General features: G+C 45.1%; 3 protein-coding genes across 10 annotated transcripts; 1 reads left to right on the top strand and 2 right to left on the bottom strand.

Moving 5' to 3' along the window:
- Positions 1-937: 937 nt before the first annotated feature.
- snrnp27 (small nuclear ribonucleoprotein 27 (U4/U6.U5)) lies at positions 938-3,252 on the bottom strand. The gene is made up of 6 exons (XM_062451966.1): positions 2,989-3,252; positions 2,452-2,581; positions 2,160-2,251; positions 1,846-1,925; positions 1,588-1,652; positions 938-1,219 (listed from the first exon to the last, which is right to left on the bottom strand). Exons 1-6 carry the CDS (start codon positions 3,023-3,025, stop codon positions 1,165-1,167), a joined length of 459 nt encoding a protein of 152 aa, XP_062307950.1. The 5' UTR covers positions 3,026-3,252; the 3' UTR covers positions 938-1,164.
- A 427-nt stretch (positions 3,253-3,679) lies between these two features.
- Positions 3,680-7,489, top strand: LOC134012253 (uncharacterized). The gene is made up of 3 exons (XM_062452004.1): positions 3,680-5,599; positions 5,824-5,898; positions 6,011-7,489. Exons 1-2 carry the CDS (start codon positions 4,155-4,157, stop codon positions 5,894-5,896), a joined length of 1,518 nt encoding a protein of 505 aa, XP_062307988.1. The 5' UTR covers positions 3,680-4,154; the 3' UTR covers positions 5,897-5,898; positions 6,011-7,489.
- A 1,173-nt stretch (positions 7,490-8,662) lies between these two features.
- Positions 8,663-19,591, bottom strand: add2 (adducin 2 (beta)). Of its 8 annotated transcripts, none has more exons than XM_062451508.1 (16): positions 19,269-19,591; positions 16,020-16,201; positions 15,181-15,322; positions 14,688-14,839; positions 14,418-14,498; positions 14,005-14,154; positions 13,756-13,899; positions 13,231-13,329; positions 12,808-12,984; positions 12,236-12,481; positions 11,416-11,529; positions 11,215-11,301; positions 10,966-11,089; positions 10,584-10,670; positions 10,072-10,105; positions 9,718-9,857 (listed from the first exon to the last, which is right to left on the bottom strand). In XM_062451508.1, coding segments are annotated over exons 2-16 (1,788 nt in total). In that variant the 5' UTR covers positions 16,170-16,201; positions 19,269-19,591; the 3' UTR covers positions 9,718-9,856. The 8 variants fall into 8 exon arrangements, with proteins under 8 accessions (XP_062307486.1, XP_062307487.1, XP_062307488.1 ...); XM_062451509.1 differs by having other exon boundaries at positions 10,584-10,667; XM_062451502.1 differs by lacking the exon at positions 10,072-10,105 and having other exon boundaries at positions 8,663-9,857.
- Positions 19,592-20,675: the final 1,084 nt, after the last annotated feature.

Raw genomic sequence — 20,675 nt, 5'->3', positions numbered from 1 at the left:
TCGCTTTCGGTGCCACAATGGACCCAGTTTCCTTATCATGGATCCCAACAAGCCAAGACTAGTGCAACTATTGGCTCCATTTTTGTGAGGCCGATAACCATTGGCTATAATATCTCCAGTTTGTATCCAAGGCCCACCTACATTAAATAATTAAGCCAGAAACCACGCCTCCCTGACATGCTGCTTTCGCTGTGTATCGCAGCCATTGGGGCTACGCTATGTTGTTGGCCTTCGTTCCTTTTCAGTGATTGGCCAAAATCACATGCTGTGTTTCTATTGGTCTGTAAACGAGTACTGTTTAAAGACGTATTTCACTTAAATACATTGTCAATTACCTTGATCTTAACTGACCCTTCATTTATGGACATCGAATTGTAACAGATACAATATTAGTTCTAAAGCAACCTTTACAAATACATATTTCTTAATGTATAATCAGTCTTTGTAAAATATTGTGTGCATTGACATAACTCATGTTTGATGTTCATGTTGGATCATTTATCCAGTTAATTCGACAATATTCACTGATTAGAAAAAAAGCCAGAGTATACAATATTGCACTAATTGTACCCTACTTGTCTCTACGTTGGTGTGATTAAGGTTAGTATAGGATATTATGTGTATTATAGGTTTAGTATACTGTATTGTTTATAATGTTGTATATTTAGGAGGTTCATTATATCATATGTTAGCTTGTCATAGGTGTAACCTATGTTCTGCGTACTTATTTCATGTTATGCCAGGTTGCTCTGCGTTGTCCAAAGAATTTCAGTGCCCAGTCTCACCCTGTGTTGTTCTGTGCATCTGACAATAAAAGACTTGAACTTGAAGTGTGGAAGGATGTCATCTGAATAGTGAACAGCACAAACAATAAGAAGCGATAGCATATTTACAACAAGTTTCAGGATCTATCAGAAAACAGGGGCATGACTACAACTGTCATTTTAAAAGACATTTATTGAAATAAAAATGCACATGCTCCAATCAGAAACCCACACATGGCTCCAATGTTCAGCTCCCAAGGTTTTCAGTATTTACATAATTTTGTGTAGAAATTGTGTTGAACCAAAAAATGAAAGAAAGTGAACCACAACAAAAGGAAAACATCCACAAAACCAAATATGTCAAAGTCTACACACCACAGGATCTTGAGTCTTTCCAGCTTCATGCAATAAAGTCCAGTGGTCTATTGAATCCACCTTTTCTGTTCATGTACTGCCTGAAGGGGAGAAAAAAACATGACATCATTGCTGCCTTTGCAGCACTTGTACATTACATCATCATCCACCAATGAGAGAGGCGATGTCTGCATCAAAACACCTGCTACAATGATTGGTGCAACAAGAGCAAGCGATGATCAGCGTGCATGATAGTAGTGGCCTCTCAATAACAAATGAAACTTTGCTAACAAACTAGTTCTAATAAGTGCTTACAAATGTCAACAGCAATGCTTAGTGAAGGACAAAGAGCATTGCAGAAATAGATTAGACAATGGATGAATCAATTCCAATGTCTACTGATGCAATTTAAAGATATTTACAGCCAAAGGTTGTAATATACTAGTGTGTCTGAGACCGATTCACATACCTATACTTCCTCTTCTGGGACACATTGATAGCATGGGCATTCACTGCTCCATCAGTTTTTTTCCCCTGTTTGAAAATAAACATTTTACACAGTAAAACTCATGTGTTGCTCATAAGCACTGTATCTTAGAAGTTAATTCTATGAAAGAAAACAATGTTAAAAAATGAAAAGATGTAAAAAGGCCCATAACCATCTTGGGAAAACTTGTGCCCCCTTGTGGAAATGAGCAATTCCAACCGGAAGAGAAAATAAAAATACCTTGGTGGTGTCGAAGGAGCCAAATCCCATGATTTTCATCATCTCAATCTCATCTTCAGTTTTGTCCTTCATGTCTTCCTCTGTTCAAATAAAACACAGTCATACACACAGACATGACAACAGCTAGCCACTACACAATGTGCAAATGTTTACGTCTTAAAAAGTGAATTGGTTAATTAAATGAAACTGATAGCAACAGAAGTTTCTATAGTCAGGTAGCCTTGACCAACATGTATTATTAACCAATATTCCCAACACATGGGCCTAGGGTGAAGCTTTCCAACATCTTAGTTTATGCAGTTTTTTTTAAGCACCAGAAATCTGATGCTCCTTTACGGTTTTCTCCTTTGAATCCTCCTTCTGCCTCGAGGGAGAGCTCGAGGTAGAGCGGAGACGACGAGGAGACCTGCGTGTGGAAAACAGACATGGCTGGAGGACGGGTTATCTACACTAAGAAAGAGACGGTCTCCAATTCTACGCAACGATGCAAAATAACACGTATAAGATCTTCTGATCTTATAGTAGCTTAACTTGTAGTCATTTTAACTTTTCTAACACAATGTCCCTTCCATTGGAGAATGAAACCAACGACAAAAAAGGTCTCACCTGGAACGTCGCCTATGAGGAGAGCGTGAACGGCTGCGTCGCCTGTCCCTGTCCCGAGACCTGGAGCGCTCCCTCTCCCTGCGTCTTCTCGTCTCGCGGTCCCGGGACGTTGAGCGAGAACGGCGCCTCTCTAAAAAGAAAGTTGAAGATAAATAATTAACACTTAGACTAGTTTGGAATCTTGTGTTCTTAGATCAAATTTGACAAAATTAGTTATGTTAAAATTGACGATATGTTACTGCTGATAACTGATAATAATAATACAGTATTTTACGGTACGAGCGCCCTCTCTGGTACAGTATTAAGCATGTTGTGCTAGTCTTTTCTGAATCAAATATCCAGCTAATCAATTAACTAATATGACCGTAACTGATAATTACAAAAATCATGCACGAGCAATGTCTGTAATAACTATTTACAGAAAGAATATCTGGGAATAGCTTGTTCGTTGTCTACGTTTGCGTTTAGTCACCACTTAGCTAAAGAAGCTAACATTGTTTGTGAAACCTTACAGCTAACCACTCGTAAACCACGAACCTCGTCTCGGCGGAGAACGGCTTCTACTTCTCCCCATTTTCTTTCCCACCTAAACGAATTGCTGAAATAAATTAAAACTAAAGTACGATTAATAGTACTGTAGACAATTAACAAGATCAAATTCTAAGGCTCCGGGCTGTTCAACGCAGAAGACTATTTCAGCAACGACAGGAAAACGAAAATGTTTCCTCCAGAATCTTGCTGGGTAGTGTCTCTCCGTCGCCACCTATAGTACGGGAGGCAGACTAACACACGTTTACTCTTGAAATAGCTTAGTCTCAGAGCTAGGAAAAAGGCGAGCCATTGTTCTACGCTAGACCGGAAGAGCCGGAACTGGAAAGATGGCGCGGTCCGGTTTCAATGTCTCGCTTGCCTCACTGCGCCACTGAGCACTTTTCATAGAAATGAATGGGGACGCCATCTTGGAAGACACAAGTAGCTGTGTCTATTAGTATACAAGTCTATTCGAAAAACAACACAGTTAACAGTCCTGTATCCAGGGTTGCCCAACCAGTCAATCGCTGCGTGTGCTTTCTTCTACTGTCTATGCCTGGCAAGTGTGAGAGCGCCGAAGTTGCGTAGAGGCTGAGAGCGGTATTGCACACAGATAGAGATTTCAATTTGGCAACTGCAGCCACCAATGTCGCACTTTCGCATGCGTCATCAAAACAAAAAGTATCATGGAGGCGACAGCAGCATGTAGGCGACAAAGCAGCAAGGAGGCGTCCTATGATCATTTAAGCGAGTTTTATGACAAGGTTGGTGAGGATGGGAACAATCTTACATTTCTGTGCAAACTTTGCCCACCGGCTTTCAAAAAGAAAATCCGCACTTCAGTCACGTCCTCAGCAAACCTGAAACGGCACATTGAACTGAAGCACCCAGTTAGCCTTTCAAGGTATGTGCAAGCAAATAAAAAATCAAAAGACAGTCAAGACAGATCCTCGACCCATATCCCATTAACTGCATACAGTAACGGCTACGTTGTCATCTCCCAGCCGCAGCTGGATAACTTGGTGGTGCAGTATATTGTCGGAGACTTGCAGCCTTTGAGGAAAGTGGAAAGCCCAGCTTTCATAAACTTAATTAAGGGGTTGCAGCCATCCAAAAAGGTGCCATCGAGAAAGAAAGTACAGATACTGTTAAACAAGAAATATAAAGAAAACATGTGTGAACTTATGACTGAACTGTCTGAGATCGATGCGGTGTGTACAACAGCAGATTGCTGGTCTGCTGTGAACAAGGCATTTATGGTAATCACTATCCACTGGCTAAACAAAACAGACGTTTCGAAGAGACAGTCTGCAGTACTGGCATGCCGGCGAATTAAAGGAGCACATACACATGATGTATTGGCAGAATTGTTGACAGATGTCAACAAAGAGTTCAAAATCCACAACAAGGTTGTGTGTACAGTGACAGACAATGCTGCTAATTTTGTCAAGGCATTCAACTGTTTCAACTTTGATCAAACTGAAAGTGAAGGTAAGGATGAACAAGTGTCAGCCTTTGCTGCTGCCAGTGAGAGCTCAGACGAAGATGAGATGGAGCCTGAGCCTCTCTCAGGTCTGGAACATCCCTCTCTCCCCCCTCACAGACGGTGCATGGCACACACTTTGAATCTCGTGGCCAAAGACACAGAAAAAGTTAGTGATAAACGTTACAGAACGATGTCGAGGGAAGTCTTTGCCAAAGCATCTGCACTGTGGAACCTGGTCAGGCTATGTACAAAGACTTCTGATGCTGTGGAGGAAAAGCTTGGAATTGGCTTTGTTGTGACAAATGACACAAGATGGAATTCAGTCTTTCTTGCGATGGAGCGACTGTCTCGCATGGCAAAACTAACTACGAAGGCAGAAATGAACGTGGCTGAGGTCACCCCTAAAAATGATGCCACTCCCTTACACGATGAGCTCCTTTTGCATACTGTGAGTGACGAGTTCGGCTTTCGCAGATTCTCTCCACAGGAAGTCGAATTCATTCACATGTTTGTGGATGTGATGAGGCCTTTGGCACTAGCACTAAACATCCTCCAAGCAGAGAAGAACGTCTTTCTTGGCTACCTGGCTCCAACCATTGTACAGCTGCAATGTCACATGAATGACCTCTTGGATGAGAGCAGAAAGCCCACTGCAGCAGCGGGTCTCATTACATGCCGACCTCTCATAAAGAGTATCTTGGAGTCACTGAGCACAAGGCTGGCAGGTCTTCTGGAGAAGAGGGAACATATACTCTCTGCTATGCTGGTGCCAAGATTCAAGCTAGACTGGGTCCAAGATGAGGAGAAATGTATGCAGTACAGATTGATGCTGAAAAGAGAATTTCAAACCCTCAACTCTGATGACTCAGCTGCAAGAGACTCTGGTCAAGCCCAGTCCAGTGGTGGAAGTGACAAAAAGGATCCTGCAGCGTCATTCTTCAGATTTAACAAAAACACTCAGGTTAATCAAAAATCCGAAGTGGACGCCTATCTGGATGCCCCAACCACAGATGGGTTTGATGAATACATGCATTTTTCAAAGCTCAGAAGGCTGTTCATAAAACACAACACTGCCCTGCCCTCAAGCGCTCCAGTAGAGAGGCTTTTCAGCATCGGTGGTCTAATATTAAGGTGGGAATAAACTGTGGTTATATTACATGATTATTATTTTTTGGTAATAAGTACAGTAAATACCGAGCCTCAATCATAGTTCTTGGTGATATTATTCTAGTTCTGGTTTTAAATATAGAAATGTGGTAAAATTAGTTCAGTTATTGTCTCAGTCCACAATTCCTTTATGACTGTTTCCATTTTGCCATAATCATGATGTTAACATCTGTCGTTATCTAATTCAGACCCAGGAGAAACCGGCTGGGAGATGCCAACTTTGAGAAGCAGTTGATCTTGAATGCCAACAAAAAGATTTGAAGGTATATTAAATATTGCTATGATCTGTTTGGGCTATAGAAATGCAATGTAATGCCATGGGTATGATGCAGAGGTGACCTGTATTAAAGTAACAGAGCATAATTGTTTTCATAGGAAGCAAACAACAGCAGATCCACCAGGGAGAGACCACTGTGACCAATGACAGAAGATCTTCATTCAGATAAGAGAAAATAACTCTGTCCTTGGCCATGCAAACTTTTGTGTTATTGTTATTTTAGTTATGTATGTGGACTGTAACCAGTGACAGATATTCATTTAGTTAAGGTATTTTCACTTACTGGACAGAAAGTAGAAACACTGTCCATGGCCTTGACTCTTTTACGTTATTAATATTATTCTTATACTTATAATTTTTTTTACTTATTCATCGGGCAAACAAGCCAAACAATCTAAAAGTGCCTCAATAATGTTGCCATATGAAGATGAAATCAGACACATAGTTTCAGCGTTAAACTAATAAAATAATTGCTGTCTGTGGTTCTACATGGGCTTTGGAAATAATTGAGAAAAATTATAGCTCGCAACATATTGAAAAAAAGAACTGAACTAGTTAATTTTTTGGAGCTGTGAACTTAGTTCAAAATGTTTAATTATGAACTGAACTAGTTCATTTAAAATTTGTGAACTATGAACTGAACTTGTTCATTTAAAATTTGTGAACTATGAACTGAACTAGTTAATTTAAAATTTGTGAACTATGAACTGAACTAGTTAATTTAAAATTTGTGAACTATGAACTGAACTAGTTAATTTAAAATTTGTGAACTATGAACTGAACTAGTTCATTTAAAATTTGTGAACTATGAACTGAACTAGTTCATGTAGAAAGTGAACTTTCCCAACACTGTCCACCGGGGCCATTGCCTCAAGCCGAGGTGAGGGTCTGGGCTAGCATCGAGTGAAGAAGCACGTTTGCTAATTAATTGTTATTCTGCATACTTATTATTATTATTATTTTAAAAATTAATTTTCCTCCCACTTTTTTCCGCCGCCTACTAGTTTCACACAGTTTAAGCTGGAATTTTTTTTCCGATCAGCTCGACCAGCTGCCGAAACGGCGCTTTCGAGGCACCTTCGCAGCCGGTGTGGTCGATCCCATTTGATAACATGGGCGCCGAAAGAAAAAAGGCGGCGCTTCCAGGCGCGTCGCAGCAGATCGCAGGCAGTGTGTCCCAGGCGTTAGTCTCCTTAGCGTTATAATTTGTACATTCTGTGGGACTGTTTGATCTATACAAATTAAGTGGTTGCACCAGAGAATATTAGAGATATTACAATATCTGTAATATGTTTGAAAGCATTTGAGTTGTGTATTATTCCTTTGTGTATTAAATACATCAGTAATTGTATCCTTCTTTATTTCCTCACACATCCAAATTCCAAGTATGTCATTGTATACTAATTCAGCTGGATATTCACAATTCGGACAAAGTGAACCGTCTCTCACAAAGAAGAGAGAAGTATCAGAAAAAAGTGAAGCATTTTATTTTAACCGTTGGGCTGTCTCAGACCCCCCACATTGCAAAGGTTAAAAGAAAATTATTTTTATTTGTTTTTGTATTGGGTAAAATTGGGCAAACACAACAATGGTTCGTTATGAACCTTTGGGTCATGTGACCCGAAGGCAGCACAAGGGTTAACCTTTGCAATGTGGGGGGTCTGAGACAGCCCAACGGTTAAAAGAAAATGCTTCACTTTGTTTTTGTATGCGGTAAAGTTGTCGCAATACGACGGTGGGCCACAATGACTGATGGGTCAGAATGACCCGAAGAGAACACGAAGGGGGAGTTTTCACGTGAGGCCAGAGTAGGACAACACAGTGAGCAGGCAGAATTCCTTGTTATACGGGGAAAGGGAGAGCCACTGTTTGGAAAAGACACTGCAATGTGGCTCCGACAAATAGAGAAGAGGTCCATTTCAACCATCACCTCCTTTTCTAAGGGCTTTATCGGCACGAACGGCTTGGGTCGTGTCTGTATCTTTGAGAAGACAAAGAGCACATACAAAAAGACAAAAGAGATACAGATAACTCCAATGCTTCGTAGGGTCTAAAGTCATCATACTTGTTGATTTCAAAGAGACTATTTAATGATTATTATTCATTTTAATGCTTTGCAGTGGGAATACTGAGGATTGGGCCTGACATAGCAGCAGTATCAGACCTGAAGGGAATGCTCCAGCAGGAATACCCCAAGGTTTTCCACCGGGTGGGAAAACTGAAAACAATAGTTTACACATAGACCCAGAGGTGGAACCTGTGGCATAGCCATTCAGGGGAGTTCCATTTAATCTAAGGGGGGCTGTGGAAGGCAAAATCAAAGAACTCTTAGATCTTGACATCGTTGAACAAGTTGACTCACTCCAGGTTTTTTTGAAAAGTTGGCAGCCCTGCTATTGTGTGCGGGTTTTTACACTGTGCCCCTCGGTAGGCAACTTTATAGGTCACCAAAGGTCACAGACTCACCTCCACATGGGGGAGGTGGAAAGTCTTGTCTTCATCCTGTTACTCGTTCAAAACCATGTATATAAGCACTGCCTATTACTGTAAAGCTTTAAGCAACTCTGTATCGACACACTTGTTTCCTTGCAAGAAATAAACCATTGAACTTTCTTTGAACCCGACGACTCTTTGAGCTTCTTGATAAATAAATATACCTAAAACAGCCTATGGACCCGCCCATTCAAGTGTAAGCATAATTTAAAACATTTTTTTTATCCTCATCCTCTAATAAAACACATCAAACCAAATTGGACTAAAATCAACTTGATGTTTAATGACTGGTACATAGTTTTTGCAACTTTCACTTTACATTCTAATATGAAAAATAACTTAAAAACCAATGGACATCACACATCAGCATTTTAAGAACAGCTAATGATCATAAAAATAATTACAGCTGTAGAGGTATTTTTTACACACTTCAAAGAAAAAGGAGAAAAGTGGAATGTTTCGTGCCATCTCTGGATGGGGGCTTCAATTGCATCAACAAGCACAGGATTCTTCCTCAATATACTTTTACTTGATATTAGTGACATTTAAAGCAGCCTGTTGAATATTGGGAGCTTTAGTTTTCTTCAAATGAATCATTTATTTGTCCCTGCTGTCTATAGTTAGTTGAAGGGGAGCCAGCTTTCAGTTCATTAAGAGCATTTCATAGCATATCAGCATTTTTCTACATGTACTGTTCTGCACCTGCACTCGCAATACATTTCTGATTTCTGTGACATTCATTTGACATTCAAAAACCAATAAACATTAGCCGATGATTTTTATGATGATGCTGTGAAGCAGTTATGATTATATACATGTGTGTCAAGTGCATGATGCATGAGATATGGGCATAAATAATGAGGGATGTTGCTGATTCTAGTTCAACTTGCAAGGATGTGGATGTTTTAAAAGAAGACTTTATGCAACGATAGTGGAGGGAAGAGTGAATGAGGTACAACAGACAAACACCTGATCCGATTCTAATCCTATGTGTAAAACAAGAAATATTTAAACACAATCTTTCAGAAATGGTTTGATATTACGGAAGCAGGTGAAAACAAAAACATGATCGTGAGCCATTTACATTATAGAACTTATAGGCATGTGTGTACGTGAGTTTATGTGTGCATGTGTGGTTAGAAGCGTGTCAAGTGTCACAATAGTTTGTCCATGTATGCATCCCTCAAGTTTCTGCCTTCTCTTTTTGCTTCTTGCTCTTCTTGAGAAAAGAGGGCGCCTTGAACTTCTTCTTCTTCTTGGAGGGGGACTTGGAGGGGGAGCCCTCCGGGGTGTTGCCCGGGGGCTTGGCAGCTGGGGCAGTGGGCGTGGGCGAAGCCGGGACCGAGGTGTCGTTGGTCGACAGGGCCTTCATCCCTTTCTCCAGCTCCTCCGTCTGCTGCTTCTCTTCCTCCCCTTGGCCGTTCGGAACCGGCGAGTCCGTCTTTCCCTCGTCTGGGCGAGGGATTGTTTGTGCGAAAACGAAAGCGGAGGTCAGAATACAGACTTTGTTTGCGCGGAGTAACACAGTGTGGTGACATGACGTGGGGACTTTGCACAGTGACATTGCTTACAGGTAGGGTACGTATTATCGCAGCTGCTTTGCAGAGTGCCTAACATGCTTGGTTCATGAGAGTGCGACGGTCTTACAGCTTTTCTCAGTACTTACTATTGACACAAGATCTTAGCACCAGAGGTGTGCCCTATGAGGGACAGGTCACAGGGACATAGACAAGGACAGACACAGAAAGACAGAGGGAGAGAGGTACACAGCATGGGTGTGGAGACAAGTGGACAGCACTACATGATGCTGAAAATGTAACGACAAAACTACAGAACTAGAACCACACACACACACACACACAACAATACCATCCTGACAGACACCCCCATGTTACTCATTCAAGTGTCTTCCCAAATGCATTTAGAGTCAAATTTGGGCCTTATATCTAGCCGTTAGTTTGAGTTAAGAGTCTGGAGAAGCCGGGTTCACTATGTTTGATGAGAGTAACATGGGCTTTCAATGAGCAGTTCAGGAGGCATGGAGAAGAGCGACAGGTAAGTCGTTCCATATTCCGATATGGAACCGACATGGGACCATGAGTGAAAGCAAGCCCCAGGTAGCCTGGATGCAAAGCAAGCACAGCACGTCTGTCAGAGCCCCAGGGAGGGGGTGCTCACCTGGGGGCGGAGGGTCACAGGGGGGAGGGGTCTTTGGAGGGGAGGTAGCTGGAACGGTCTCTGTGTCGTTCACCACCTCCTCCCCTTCTAATACACACACAATACCCACCACACACACACACACACACAAATACCCACCACACACACACACACACACAAAGAGGAACACAGAGGCACAGTGCCCAAGAAATGTGAGGATGCGCTTCGAGGCGTGCAGAAAGTGAGTATATTGTGAGGCAAAGTAGTGAGTAGGGCACAGGTTAAAAAAAACAAACATCACTAAGGATAGTGAACACGACGGCCGTCTGTCTGGTGACAGGAGATTCGGAGTGGCTGGAGAGACACACAGAACTTGAGGGTTAGTGAGAAGAACCAGACCTACCTTCTATCTGGCCCTCCTGGTTTCGCTGCACCTCTTTACGATACTCCTCCAGCTCCTGGTCTGTCAGCTGGTTAAAGGGGTTAGGTGTCTCAGGCTCCAGAGGTTTCGGAGGTTCCACGGGAGACTAGGAAGACAGCAGATAAACATTTGACCGTCAGGACTTTCAATGCCAGCCCATTCCGATGATTAGGTCCCAGAACATTCATTCTGCGCCTCGTGTCTTGACTACCGCAGCCTCTGGGATCCTACCGGTGGGCTGTCTACTGTTATGACACTGGCCAGCACTTGGGACTGGGGACCTGCTGTCTTCATGTCCTGCCGGTTCTGCTGTCGGATCTGGGACAGAGAATTTTCAAGAACTGAAGAGTCGGAGAACCTAACATATCATGTGTGGTGTGGCCCACGCTGTGAAAGGACGGGTGAATCGGGGAGGAAGGAAGGCTTGTTTACCTTGTTCCGCGTCTCAAGCACTTCCTGGGGGTTGGTGAAGAGAGGGACAAACTGGTTGGGGTTCTCTATTTTGATGGCGGTGCTTCCAGCCTGGGTCATCTCCTCCTTCAGCCACTGTGAGGGGGGAAAACACAACAATATCCCACAAATCCTAAATATGATCATGGCTCAAGTCTCTCATTTTGGTCCGTTCAACAGCAGCGTCAGTTCCCCAAAGGAGTGCTGATCAGAATAAAAGGGTCCACATCTTGAATTCAGCTCCAGAGTCCACAGTCTGGATGTCATAGCCGTCATCAACATGCTTTTCATACATTCATTGGCATGTCAGTGTGTCGTGGAACACAGAGGATCAGCAGAGCCAGTTCCCACCACTAGAGGGCAGTGTCTGCCTAACGATTGCTGTACAATGTGCTTTCCCCTGCAATGCAGAGGACGGGAGCAGAGAGAGGGGGGGGGGCTGAAGGGAGGGGGCGGAGTGAAAGAGTGAAAGAGAGGGTGCACAGTCTCCTCCCAGTGATGTAAGAGGGTCTTTTGTGTTGCTCCGTCTGAAACAGACTCCCCATCCTGCTCTGTTTTCCTCCCCGTGACGGACAGCACGCTAACACACGGCTAAAAGCCACTCTCCTATTTCCTCCAGAGAAAAGACATCATCTAAATCCATAAAACAGTGACACGCAACCTTCGCCATTATAGCACAATATAAATATATAAGTAGCTCAAAGCGATGCTTTTTTGTCCTTATTTTTTCGCATTGCATCAGCGATAACACTCAAGAATATTCAATAAGGAAAGAAACAGTCTCCCGTCCCCCTGTTAGTACCATGGTGCGCTGATGCCCAGGGCTGGCCTGGTCCTGGCTAATCCGCAGGTATGAGTTGGGCGTGTTGAGCCAGCGGGTCTTCTCCTGCTGGTGGCGCTGGGCGAAGGGGTGCTGGCGGGGCATAGGGTGACCCCCCTCCTCCTCGAACTGGAAGGAAGTGACGGTGGCGGGCACCTCCACCTCTCTCCGTGTTCGCGAGCGCTCCAGGAGGATGGGGAAGCGGTAGGCGTAGCCGGTACGGTAGCCCTGGCACACAGCCAAGAGGGAGCTGTTACATTTTGTTCATTTAGCACATGCTTCTATCTAACGTCCAATTAGCGTAGCGCATCAGTCAAAGATCACAAGTGCACAGTTCTAACAGTATTTCAGTGGTTAGTAAAGTAGGCCCTGTCCTTAGAGCTCTCACATGAGACTATCTACCCCCGAGGCAAGTAGGGTGACGTGCCTTTCACAAGGACACAACATCATTTGGCACGAACCGGAAACCTTCTGATTAATAGCCCGATTCCCTAACCACTCAGCCATCAACCCGCCCACCCGCTAGAAAAGGTGCTTGTGTGTGGTCGTCTCACCAGGTTGTCCAGGGTCCTCATGAGAGCCTCGAACTCGTGTTCCCCGAGGCGAGTCTTGGTCAGGGGCCCGAAGGTGGAGCCGGCCCAGCCCACGGTGCCAGTGGGGTTGGGCCTCTGGGTGGTGCGGTCCAGCATGATGAGGTTCTCCGCTCCTCCGGCACTGCACAATGCTGACACCTGTCAGCACAGCACAGGATTACAGCAGCTGGAGCTCTGGCACTGGGACATCTCTCCACCTCTCTATTTTTCTCTTTTTCATTCTCCCTCTCTCTCTCTCTCTCTCTCTCTCTCTCTCTCTCTCTCTCTCTCTCTCTCTCTCTCTCTCTCTCTCTCTTTCTCTATCTTCTCTTTCTCTCTCTCCCTCCACCCTCTTTGTCTCATATGCCCCCTCCCTCTCTTCCAGCAGTGCCAGTTAGAGCTCACCTGGACCTGACAGGCAGCCTGGATGTGATAGATGGTGTAGAACGCTTCCTCCACAGACTCCCCCAGGGCCACGATGCCGTGGTTCCTCAGCACCAGCACCTGAGAACACACACCAGAGACTGCAGCAGGGAAACACAACAAACTCCCACTGACCTCCTGTATCGATCGAGGAGAACCATCCTCTTTCTAAAACAGCCCAACAACTGTGGCGCTTCTCTTGTCGAAAGAACAATACATTCTTTATCCAGCAGACTAGGCTGAAGGTTTCTGTATTGCCGGAGATCATAGCTCATGTGAGAGAGACAGGAGGGGTTAGTCCCATGTGAGTGAGAGAGAGACAGGAGTGGGTTAGTCTCATGTGAGCGAGAGAGAGACAAGAGAGGTTAGTCTCATGTGAGCGAGAGAGAGACAGGAGGGGTTAGTCTCATGTGAGCGAGAGAGAGACAGGAGGGGTTAGTCTCATGTGAGCGAGAGAGAGACAGGAGGGGTGTAGAGTTTTCCCCCGACATCCCAGGAGGCTCCTACCTTGCAGGTGGGGCCCAGGCTCTTCTGCAGGGCCACCCTGTCCTCCTCTTCCTCCATCACGCCGTTGTAATCATAGTAGGCCACGTCGCCCACGAGCAAAGCCTCGTGGGACAGAGGCAGGAGGCCGCACTTCATGGCAGACACCTGAGGGGAAACGGTGAGTTACGACGGTGACGGTGTGTATAAGTGTGCCTGGATGTGTGTGTGTGTGTGTCCGAGCCTGGCAGTGCCCCGGCAGGGCAGACTTACGGCGGCCGTGGCGGGGGTGTGGAGGTGCAGCAGGCAGCGGACGTCTGGCCGGGTGGAGTAGATGGCGGAGTGGAGGCTGAAACGGCCCAGGTCCACCCCCAGAGAGGTGCTGCCCCTCTCCACCACCTCCCCCAGCACGTTCACCTTCACCTGGGACCAACACAACACTGCAGGCGTCAGCACTGCTAACGCCAACCCCATAGGTCCAATGCTTAGCGCTGTGTTTTTGTGAAAATGGCGAGAAGGTCTAATAATGCAGTTATAGTTATATCAAGCAAGCATAATATGCATATTAAGCTAAGCATATTCCTTTTTGGTTGACTGAATATTTGTGTTATCGATCAGCAAAGGCGTTTATGTCAGTAGCAACACGGTACTGTAGCATGGTAGTATCTGCTCTGTCGTGAACCCACCAGGCTGGAGGCAGTGACCTCACCGTAGGCCAGGCCTTCGGGCAGCACCAGGAAATGCTCCTGCTCTTTGCTCACACGCAGCTGTGGACGAGACACCCAGTTTACACACACGCGCTTCACAGTTCGAGATTAAAACATATTAGGGAGAAAAAAAAAAAGAAAACAGATAGGAAGAGAGGGACAGAGAGAGCGAGGGGAAGATTACGGAAGGGAGGGTCGAAAACCGAGGCAGAGAGACACAGAGGCAGAGAGAGCGGGGGTCCCACTCACGGTGAGGCAGGAGTGGCTGAACTGGGCCCAGCCGTAGAGATCCAGCAGGCGGTGGACGCTGGCCAGCTTGCAGCGCATCAGCCTCTCCCCCTTCACCATGCTGCTGGGCTCCCAGCCATGCAGGTCGTTGATGGGAGTCACCATCATCATGGCTGCACCGCACGGGGGGAGAGGGAGGAGGAGGAGAGAGAGGGATGAAGGAGAGAGGAGATATAGGAGGAGAGAGCAGGAGAGAGGGATATAGGAGGAGAGAGCAGGAGAGAGGGATATAGGAGGAGAGAGCAGGAGAGAGGGATATAGGAGGAGAGAGGGATATAGGAGGAGAGAGCAGGAGAGGGAGAAGGATGGAGAAAGTGAGAAGAGGAGACTTTTTTGTTTTTTGAGAGTTTCTTGTACTAGATGTCCAAATATTACTCGGTGTCCGTGTGTGTGTGCATGTATGCACGTGTGTGTATGCATGTCCTTGTGTGTGTGTGTGTGTGTGTCTACCTACTGGAAGGGGACACAGGCAGGGCAGCAGGGGAGCCGTGAGAGGCCATGAAATCAGCGATCTGCCTCAGAGCCCAGAGGTTGGAGGAGCTGCCTCCTTTCTTCATCTGCTCCTGGATCAGCACATCCAGTTCCTCTCTGAAGGACTGCACACACACATTGCACACACACAAGGAGAGTTGCACAATCACACACAGGCACACACGACACAGGTACAGTTGCACGCAGATGCACACACACACACAAGAACCAACGCACACGCTATTAGCTTACCACTTAGACACCCACACAGACAGTTACGGTTCATCCAATGTCTAAACCGAAAGGATGAGTCACCTCGGCTCAACAATGCATTCCATTTCCACCATTCTTAACGTCCATGTTCTGTCTCCTGTCCACAGACACACTCCTCCAGCTCCCTGACTCTCTGTACCCTGTCGGCGTCCCTCCCTCCGCGCTTAAAACACACACACACACACACACTCACTACTACCCCACACCCTGAGTTGAGGATCTTGTCTGCAGCCCCAGCTGTCAAGTGATGATTCAGGGCAGATTACATCTGAGCTGTGGAGATAATCATATCTACCGGCCTCTAAAGAGGGCCAGGGAGGGGGGAGAGGACAGAGGGATGGCCAGGGAGGGCAGCAGGATTCCCATGGGACAAGAAAGAGTGAAAAAGAATGGAGAGTGTGAAGGGCAAGTGTGGGATCGCTAAATGTGCCTTTTCAAATGTGGCTTTAAAGGCTATCTCTCTAAACACGTGTGTGTAAGTGAACATATGTCTGTCCATAAGCACACAAACGTACGCAAGTATACAAACACACACACACACACACTCACTGGGCTCTGGAGGATGCTGGAGACTCGTTTCTTGTGCAGGGGCCCGGATCCAGGGGTGGAGTGTTGGGGGGAGAGGGGGTTCTCCTCTGGGGCCCCATCACTGGGGCTGAGATGCACTGGGGTGCCCTTAGGGGTGGGAGAGGTGCTCATCTTCCACAGCTCACTGGGGGAGGGGACGCCACCTTGGGAGAGCGGAGGTGAAAGAGGGGAGGGGTGAAGGAGGATAAGGGTTCAGGTGGGAGAGTGGAGGAGAGGAGGTGGGGGTGGGAGAGCGGGGCTGATTAGCCAATTACAACACCGAGACCTTTATTCGATCGCAAACGGAATCCTTCCAGAGGCACAGTTCATAGTAGTAGTAGTAATAGCGTGTGGATTTGTAAGACCCCGATGTACCTGGACGATTATCAGAGGTTCACCAACCACTGCCTTGTGCTTGAACGACTGGAACATCAGACATGAAAGACTCCCTACCAGCCTCAGACATTAGAGATGTGCTATTCCCCAAAGTGGTGTGTGTGTGTGTGTGTGTGTGCGTGCGTGCGCGCGTGCGCGCGTGTGTGCGTGTGCGTGCGTGCTTACTGAACCAGACAGGAGAGCAGAAACGCAGCATTGGCAGTAAGAGCTCAGAAGGCTGCCTAATACCAACAGGAAGTCCGTCTCAGTAATTGGAGAACCAGCCTGGACTTACGGGAAAGGACTCCAGACTGGAGCCAGACCATCCCCCTTCCCCTCCCCCCCATTTAAAACACACACACACACACACACTCATAAACACGCAGAATTTTCTGCACTAAGCAGATAAAGCCCCAAAAGCACCACACCCTCACTCCTGTCCTCGCCCCTCGCAAACTGACAGCAACACAGACAGGCCCAAACTGACAGCAGCACAGACAGGCCCTTCACATCAACTACAGGGCTCCGGAATCAACCACCCGGGAATATGAATATCTAGATGAGATTCGTCTCATACACGTTCTATCTCACATCCAGATAGATCATGGCGCATCATGCTAACACAGACATGTTAGGTAGTCATTTTTTATTTATTGATCCGTTTACACTACAAATGGTTAGAACTGCTTTCCCAGCAATTTAGACCTCAGTGACAGCCCTCAAACACAAACACAGGGACGGACTGATCAGTCCCTTTGTGTCGGTGTCCCACAAAGAGAGAGGGGCCCAGCTGCTCAAAGGTAGCAGGCTCAGAGCTGCTCCCTCCTGGGAGAAATATAATGACTACAGGGCGTCGTGGAAGTCTGCTGCCTCTCTCTTCCACCCACCCCTCTCTCCTCCACATGCCCCCCTCTCCTCCACATGCCCCTCTTTCCTCCACCTGCCCCTCCCCCTCTCTCCTCCACCCGCCCCTCTCTCCTCCACCTGCCCCTCTCTCACCCACTTGCCTCTCTTCCCACTGTACCTCCTCCGCATTACCCACCCTGTGTCTCAGACGAGTCAAAGAGTTTGGAAACCAAACTTGAAGAGGTGTCATCAGCAAATCATCTGATCTTCACTGCCGTCGGCATTATGTCACCATAACACAACCAACTAGGAGTGGGCTTCAGGGAGGCCAGACCAGGAGAAATGGGGCACCCGGCTGATGACTCCACTAATACGTCTCAGCTTGTGTTCATCCAAGTGGGAGAGAGCTTTGTGGAAACCACATTAACTCCATGTGAGCTACATTCACTCATTGATTGATGGAAATGCATCCACTTTCACCGGATTGCTATGTTGGGCCACCTCTGAGAGTAAGATATCCCATTTGGAGAGAGGGAAGATAGGAAAATAATTACATAAGTAGCCCAGGATTGATTTATGTGGCTCCACTTTCATTAGGCTACTGAAAGAAAACATGCTAGTGGATACAATGAGTTATGTAACTTAGTAACAAGTCTGTATTGTTTAATGTTTACCAGGCAATTCAGCATAGTCTGCAAGTTGATTTTACCTACTGTAACTTGAAATCAGATATTTGGAAAACATAATTTTACTGACCATGAAAAATGTAATTTAATCTCAAATGGCAGGACTAAAAAGTTAACATATAGTCTACTGGACATGGGCCCAAACAGTCCAATACCATGTCAAATAGAGCAGAAATGTTATGTGGGTGCATCAAAGTTTACTTAGATAACGCGCTCATGTTAAACTGGGTACAGTTTAATTGTACAGTGGCTACATTTAATACTGGTTTGATAATTACTGTTTGTATCTCTGCACAGGAGAAGATTCCATGTCATTTAGGCCGCATGTCGTGTGCTGAAATCAATCCCAAACTATGCTACCGAATGCAATTCAGTTCAGCCCACTTGGCCAAAATAGGAATATGTCGTTGTCGCCTGCTGCCTATAAATCCACCACATAAGAGACAGCAACCCGATATATTCAGCTGACATTTACAGGCTGTTACCAACCTAGGCTATAGCATTTCGCTCCAGGTAGGCGGCCGCCTGCCGCGTGCTGCCTAGCAACACCCGCTTAGCGCTGCAACATCAGCACCCACAGCGGATCATCTCCAGACCTGCCAACCGGACGTATGGCCATCCGCAACACACACAGCGAAGGCCAATATCACATTATCAGTTGTAAATAAGTCTACGAGACTCGTGACAATCCCATCCACTGTAAGTGACTAGTAGAATAGGTGAACCATATTATGAGTAGCACAGAAGATATAGCTGCTTTCACGTTTTCATAAGCGTCGTGACATCTGCCGACAGCAGACAGCCGAAATCCATCTGCAAAACAATATGCTTTGTGGGTATGCTAACGACAACCAAAACTAATGTGACCATAGTTCAGGGACATAGCGCATTTACATTACCTTAGTCTACAGAGACGAAAGATAATGGCCAAGGTCCTAATATTAATATTCAAAGGCAGACACAAATCATAGGCCTCTGCTGGGACAGATTGAAAGTGATTAGCCTGGCTAATAAAATCATCGACCACAAGATCAGTGACCAGATAATTCAGCCTACCTTAATGTTTAAAAACCAATACTTCGTTTACATTTCTGTAGTTTGGGGCCATTGCACCTTGGGCTACACAATAGTAGTAAGCCTGTTAAATTGTTAAAGGGTGCCATGCATAGCACTGATGGTTTGAACCAGCATCTGTCCGTCGCTCCTCTGTATGTAATAATGTTCACCTTTCCCAGTTAGAAACAACATGAAGTTATGGGTGTTGCTAGGCTTCTCTCTTCAAAAAATCATCATATCATCCTCAACATAAACAGGTCCAGCTCACCTCAATGCATTCTCCGTGTCTTCTTCTTTGTGGATGCGCGTTACGCCCACTGCCTTAAATAAAACCCAAACTAAATACGAGATCCGCAGAGAATGAGAAGAAGAAAAAAAACTAAATCATCGATAAATGATTTCACTCTCGACAAGCCTACAACGCGGTCCGGGGCTGTGGGCTTTAATCTACGTCCCCGCTGTTTTTCACCGTTGACTTCGTCTGGACCAACCCATTGCCACGCCTGCCGATTCACCGTTCTCTGTGGTTCCTGCGCTATAAAGCGCTCCCAAAATGTAGAAACAAAAAATGATATGGAAATCTTGGATCAGGTTTTTTATTTTATTTTTTAAGTCGTTCTAACCCTAAATTACATCATACACTTTAATTGTGTCATTTGTAACAGACAGATAAATGTTTTGAACCGTATTGTATTGAAATATCCTACCATGAATTATAGATCAAACTGGCACCATCTTCTGGTCAGAATGGGGAACACAAATGGATAGCAAAGCCAACAATGACAATTGTTATATTTTTAACAATCCATAATTTCTGTCATTTCTTGTGATCCTGTAGATCAGTGTGGACATATCCTAATGTTTTTTATAAAACGACTTAGTTCCAGTATATACCTGAACCAAACTTTTTCTGGTTTGCCTTAAAACCAAAAGAATACGTTTCCAAAAGATACTTCCCTAACACACAGGCAACGTCTGCCTGTTCACGCTGCTGTCCTTCAGGTAATTAATGTACATTTAGCAATACAATTCTTAAAAGGTTGGGGCTTTTTATAGAAAACATCCACAAACCAGATAATGCTGAACATTTTATTACATGGAGAAATGTAAACCAATACAAATACGAACAAAAATATTGACCAATTTAATAAATTGTGGCATTTTTTCCATCCTGAAAATAAATAATTCACTAAAGATTAGCCAACAAACAAAAATATATATCAATAAACTTCCCACCGAAATATTTTGCGTCTGTGTAAAATAATGTTTTTAAATCAGTTTCCCAGACCTCAAACTCTACAATCATCTTGAGGTGAAAAAAACAGCATTGAATACAAATATTAGAACTGACTGCACCAACATTTCTCACCTCTTGTGGGCAACATTTAGCCATTCTTTGACCACAATCATTCAACTTTAAACCACAAATCTCTGATTGGACCCCTATAGGATTCATCTATAGTATTCATCGAAATGTATACTTCAGCATTGTCTTTTGAGCTGATGAAACTACATATCTACACATGCTCAAGGCCCTGAGTAAGTCATGAAAATCTTTTTCTATGAAAACAAGCCAAAGTCCCTGCCAAAGACAAGTATCCAGATTCTATAGCAATTTGCTATTGGCAAGGTATCGATGGGGCTATTGCAATCCTCCTTCATTTTTAAATGGCTT

This window comes from Osmerus eperlanus, chromosome 25 (genome assembly GCF_963692335.1).
Source record: "Osmerus eperlanus chromosome 25, fOsmEpe2.1, whole genome shotgun sequence".
NCBI lineage: Eukaryota > Metazoa > Chordata > Actinopteri > Osmeriformes > Osmeridae > Osmerus > Osmerus eperlanus.
The sequence above is the reverse complement of the archived record's forward strand: the minus strand, read 5'-3'. Positions and strand labels throughout refer to the sequence as shown.

What these genes read in the sequence shown, in the direction of transcription:
- add2 (XM_062451502.1), bottom strand. Translation starts at nt 16,169, where the DNA reads ATGAGCACCTCTCCCACCCCTAAGGGCACCCCAGTGCATCTCAGCCCC. An exon ending in GCCTGGGCCCCACCTGCAAG is followed by an intron (nt 13,330 to 13,755) that starts GTAGGAGCCTCC and finishes GTGTGTTCTCAG; the next exon opens with GTGCTGGTGCTGAGGAACCA. An exon ending in TGCTTGAGACGCGGAACAAG is followed by an intron (nt 11,302 to 11,415) that starts GTAAACAAGCCT and finishes TCTCTGTCCCAG; the next exon opens with ATCCGACAGCAGAACCGGCA.
- snrnp27 (XM_062451966.1), bottom strand. Translation starts at nt 3,025, where the DNA reads ATGGGGAGAAGTAGAAGCCGTTCTCCGCCGAGACGAG. An exon ending in CCGTTCTCCGCCGAGACGAG is followed by an intron (nt 2,582 to 2,988) that starts GTTCGTGGTTTA and finishes CTTTCTTTTTAG; the next exon opens with AGAGGCGCCGTTCTCGCTCA. An exon ending in GCTCCTTCGACACCACCAAG is followed by an intron (nt 1,653 to 1,845) that starts GTATTTTTATTT and finishes ATTTTCAAACAG; the next exon opens with GGGAAAAAAACTGATGGAGC.
- LOC134012253 (XM_062452004.1), top strand. Translation starts at nt 4,155, where the DNA reads ATGTGTGAACTTATGACTGAACTGTCTGAGATCGATGCGGTGTGTACA. An exon ending in ATCGGTGGTCTAATATTAAG is followed by an intron (nt 5,600 to 5,823) that starts GTGGGAATAAAC and finishes TATCTAATTCAG; the next exon opens with ACCCAGGAGAAACCGGCTGG.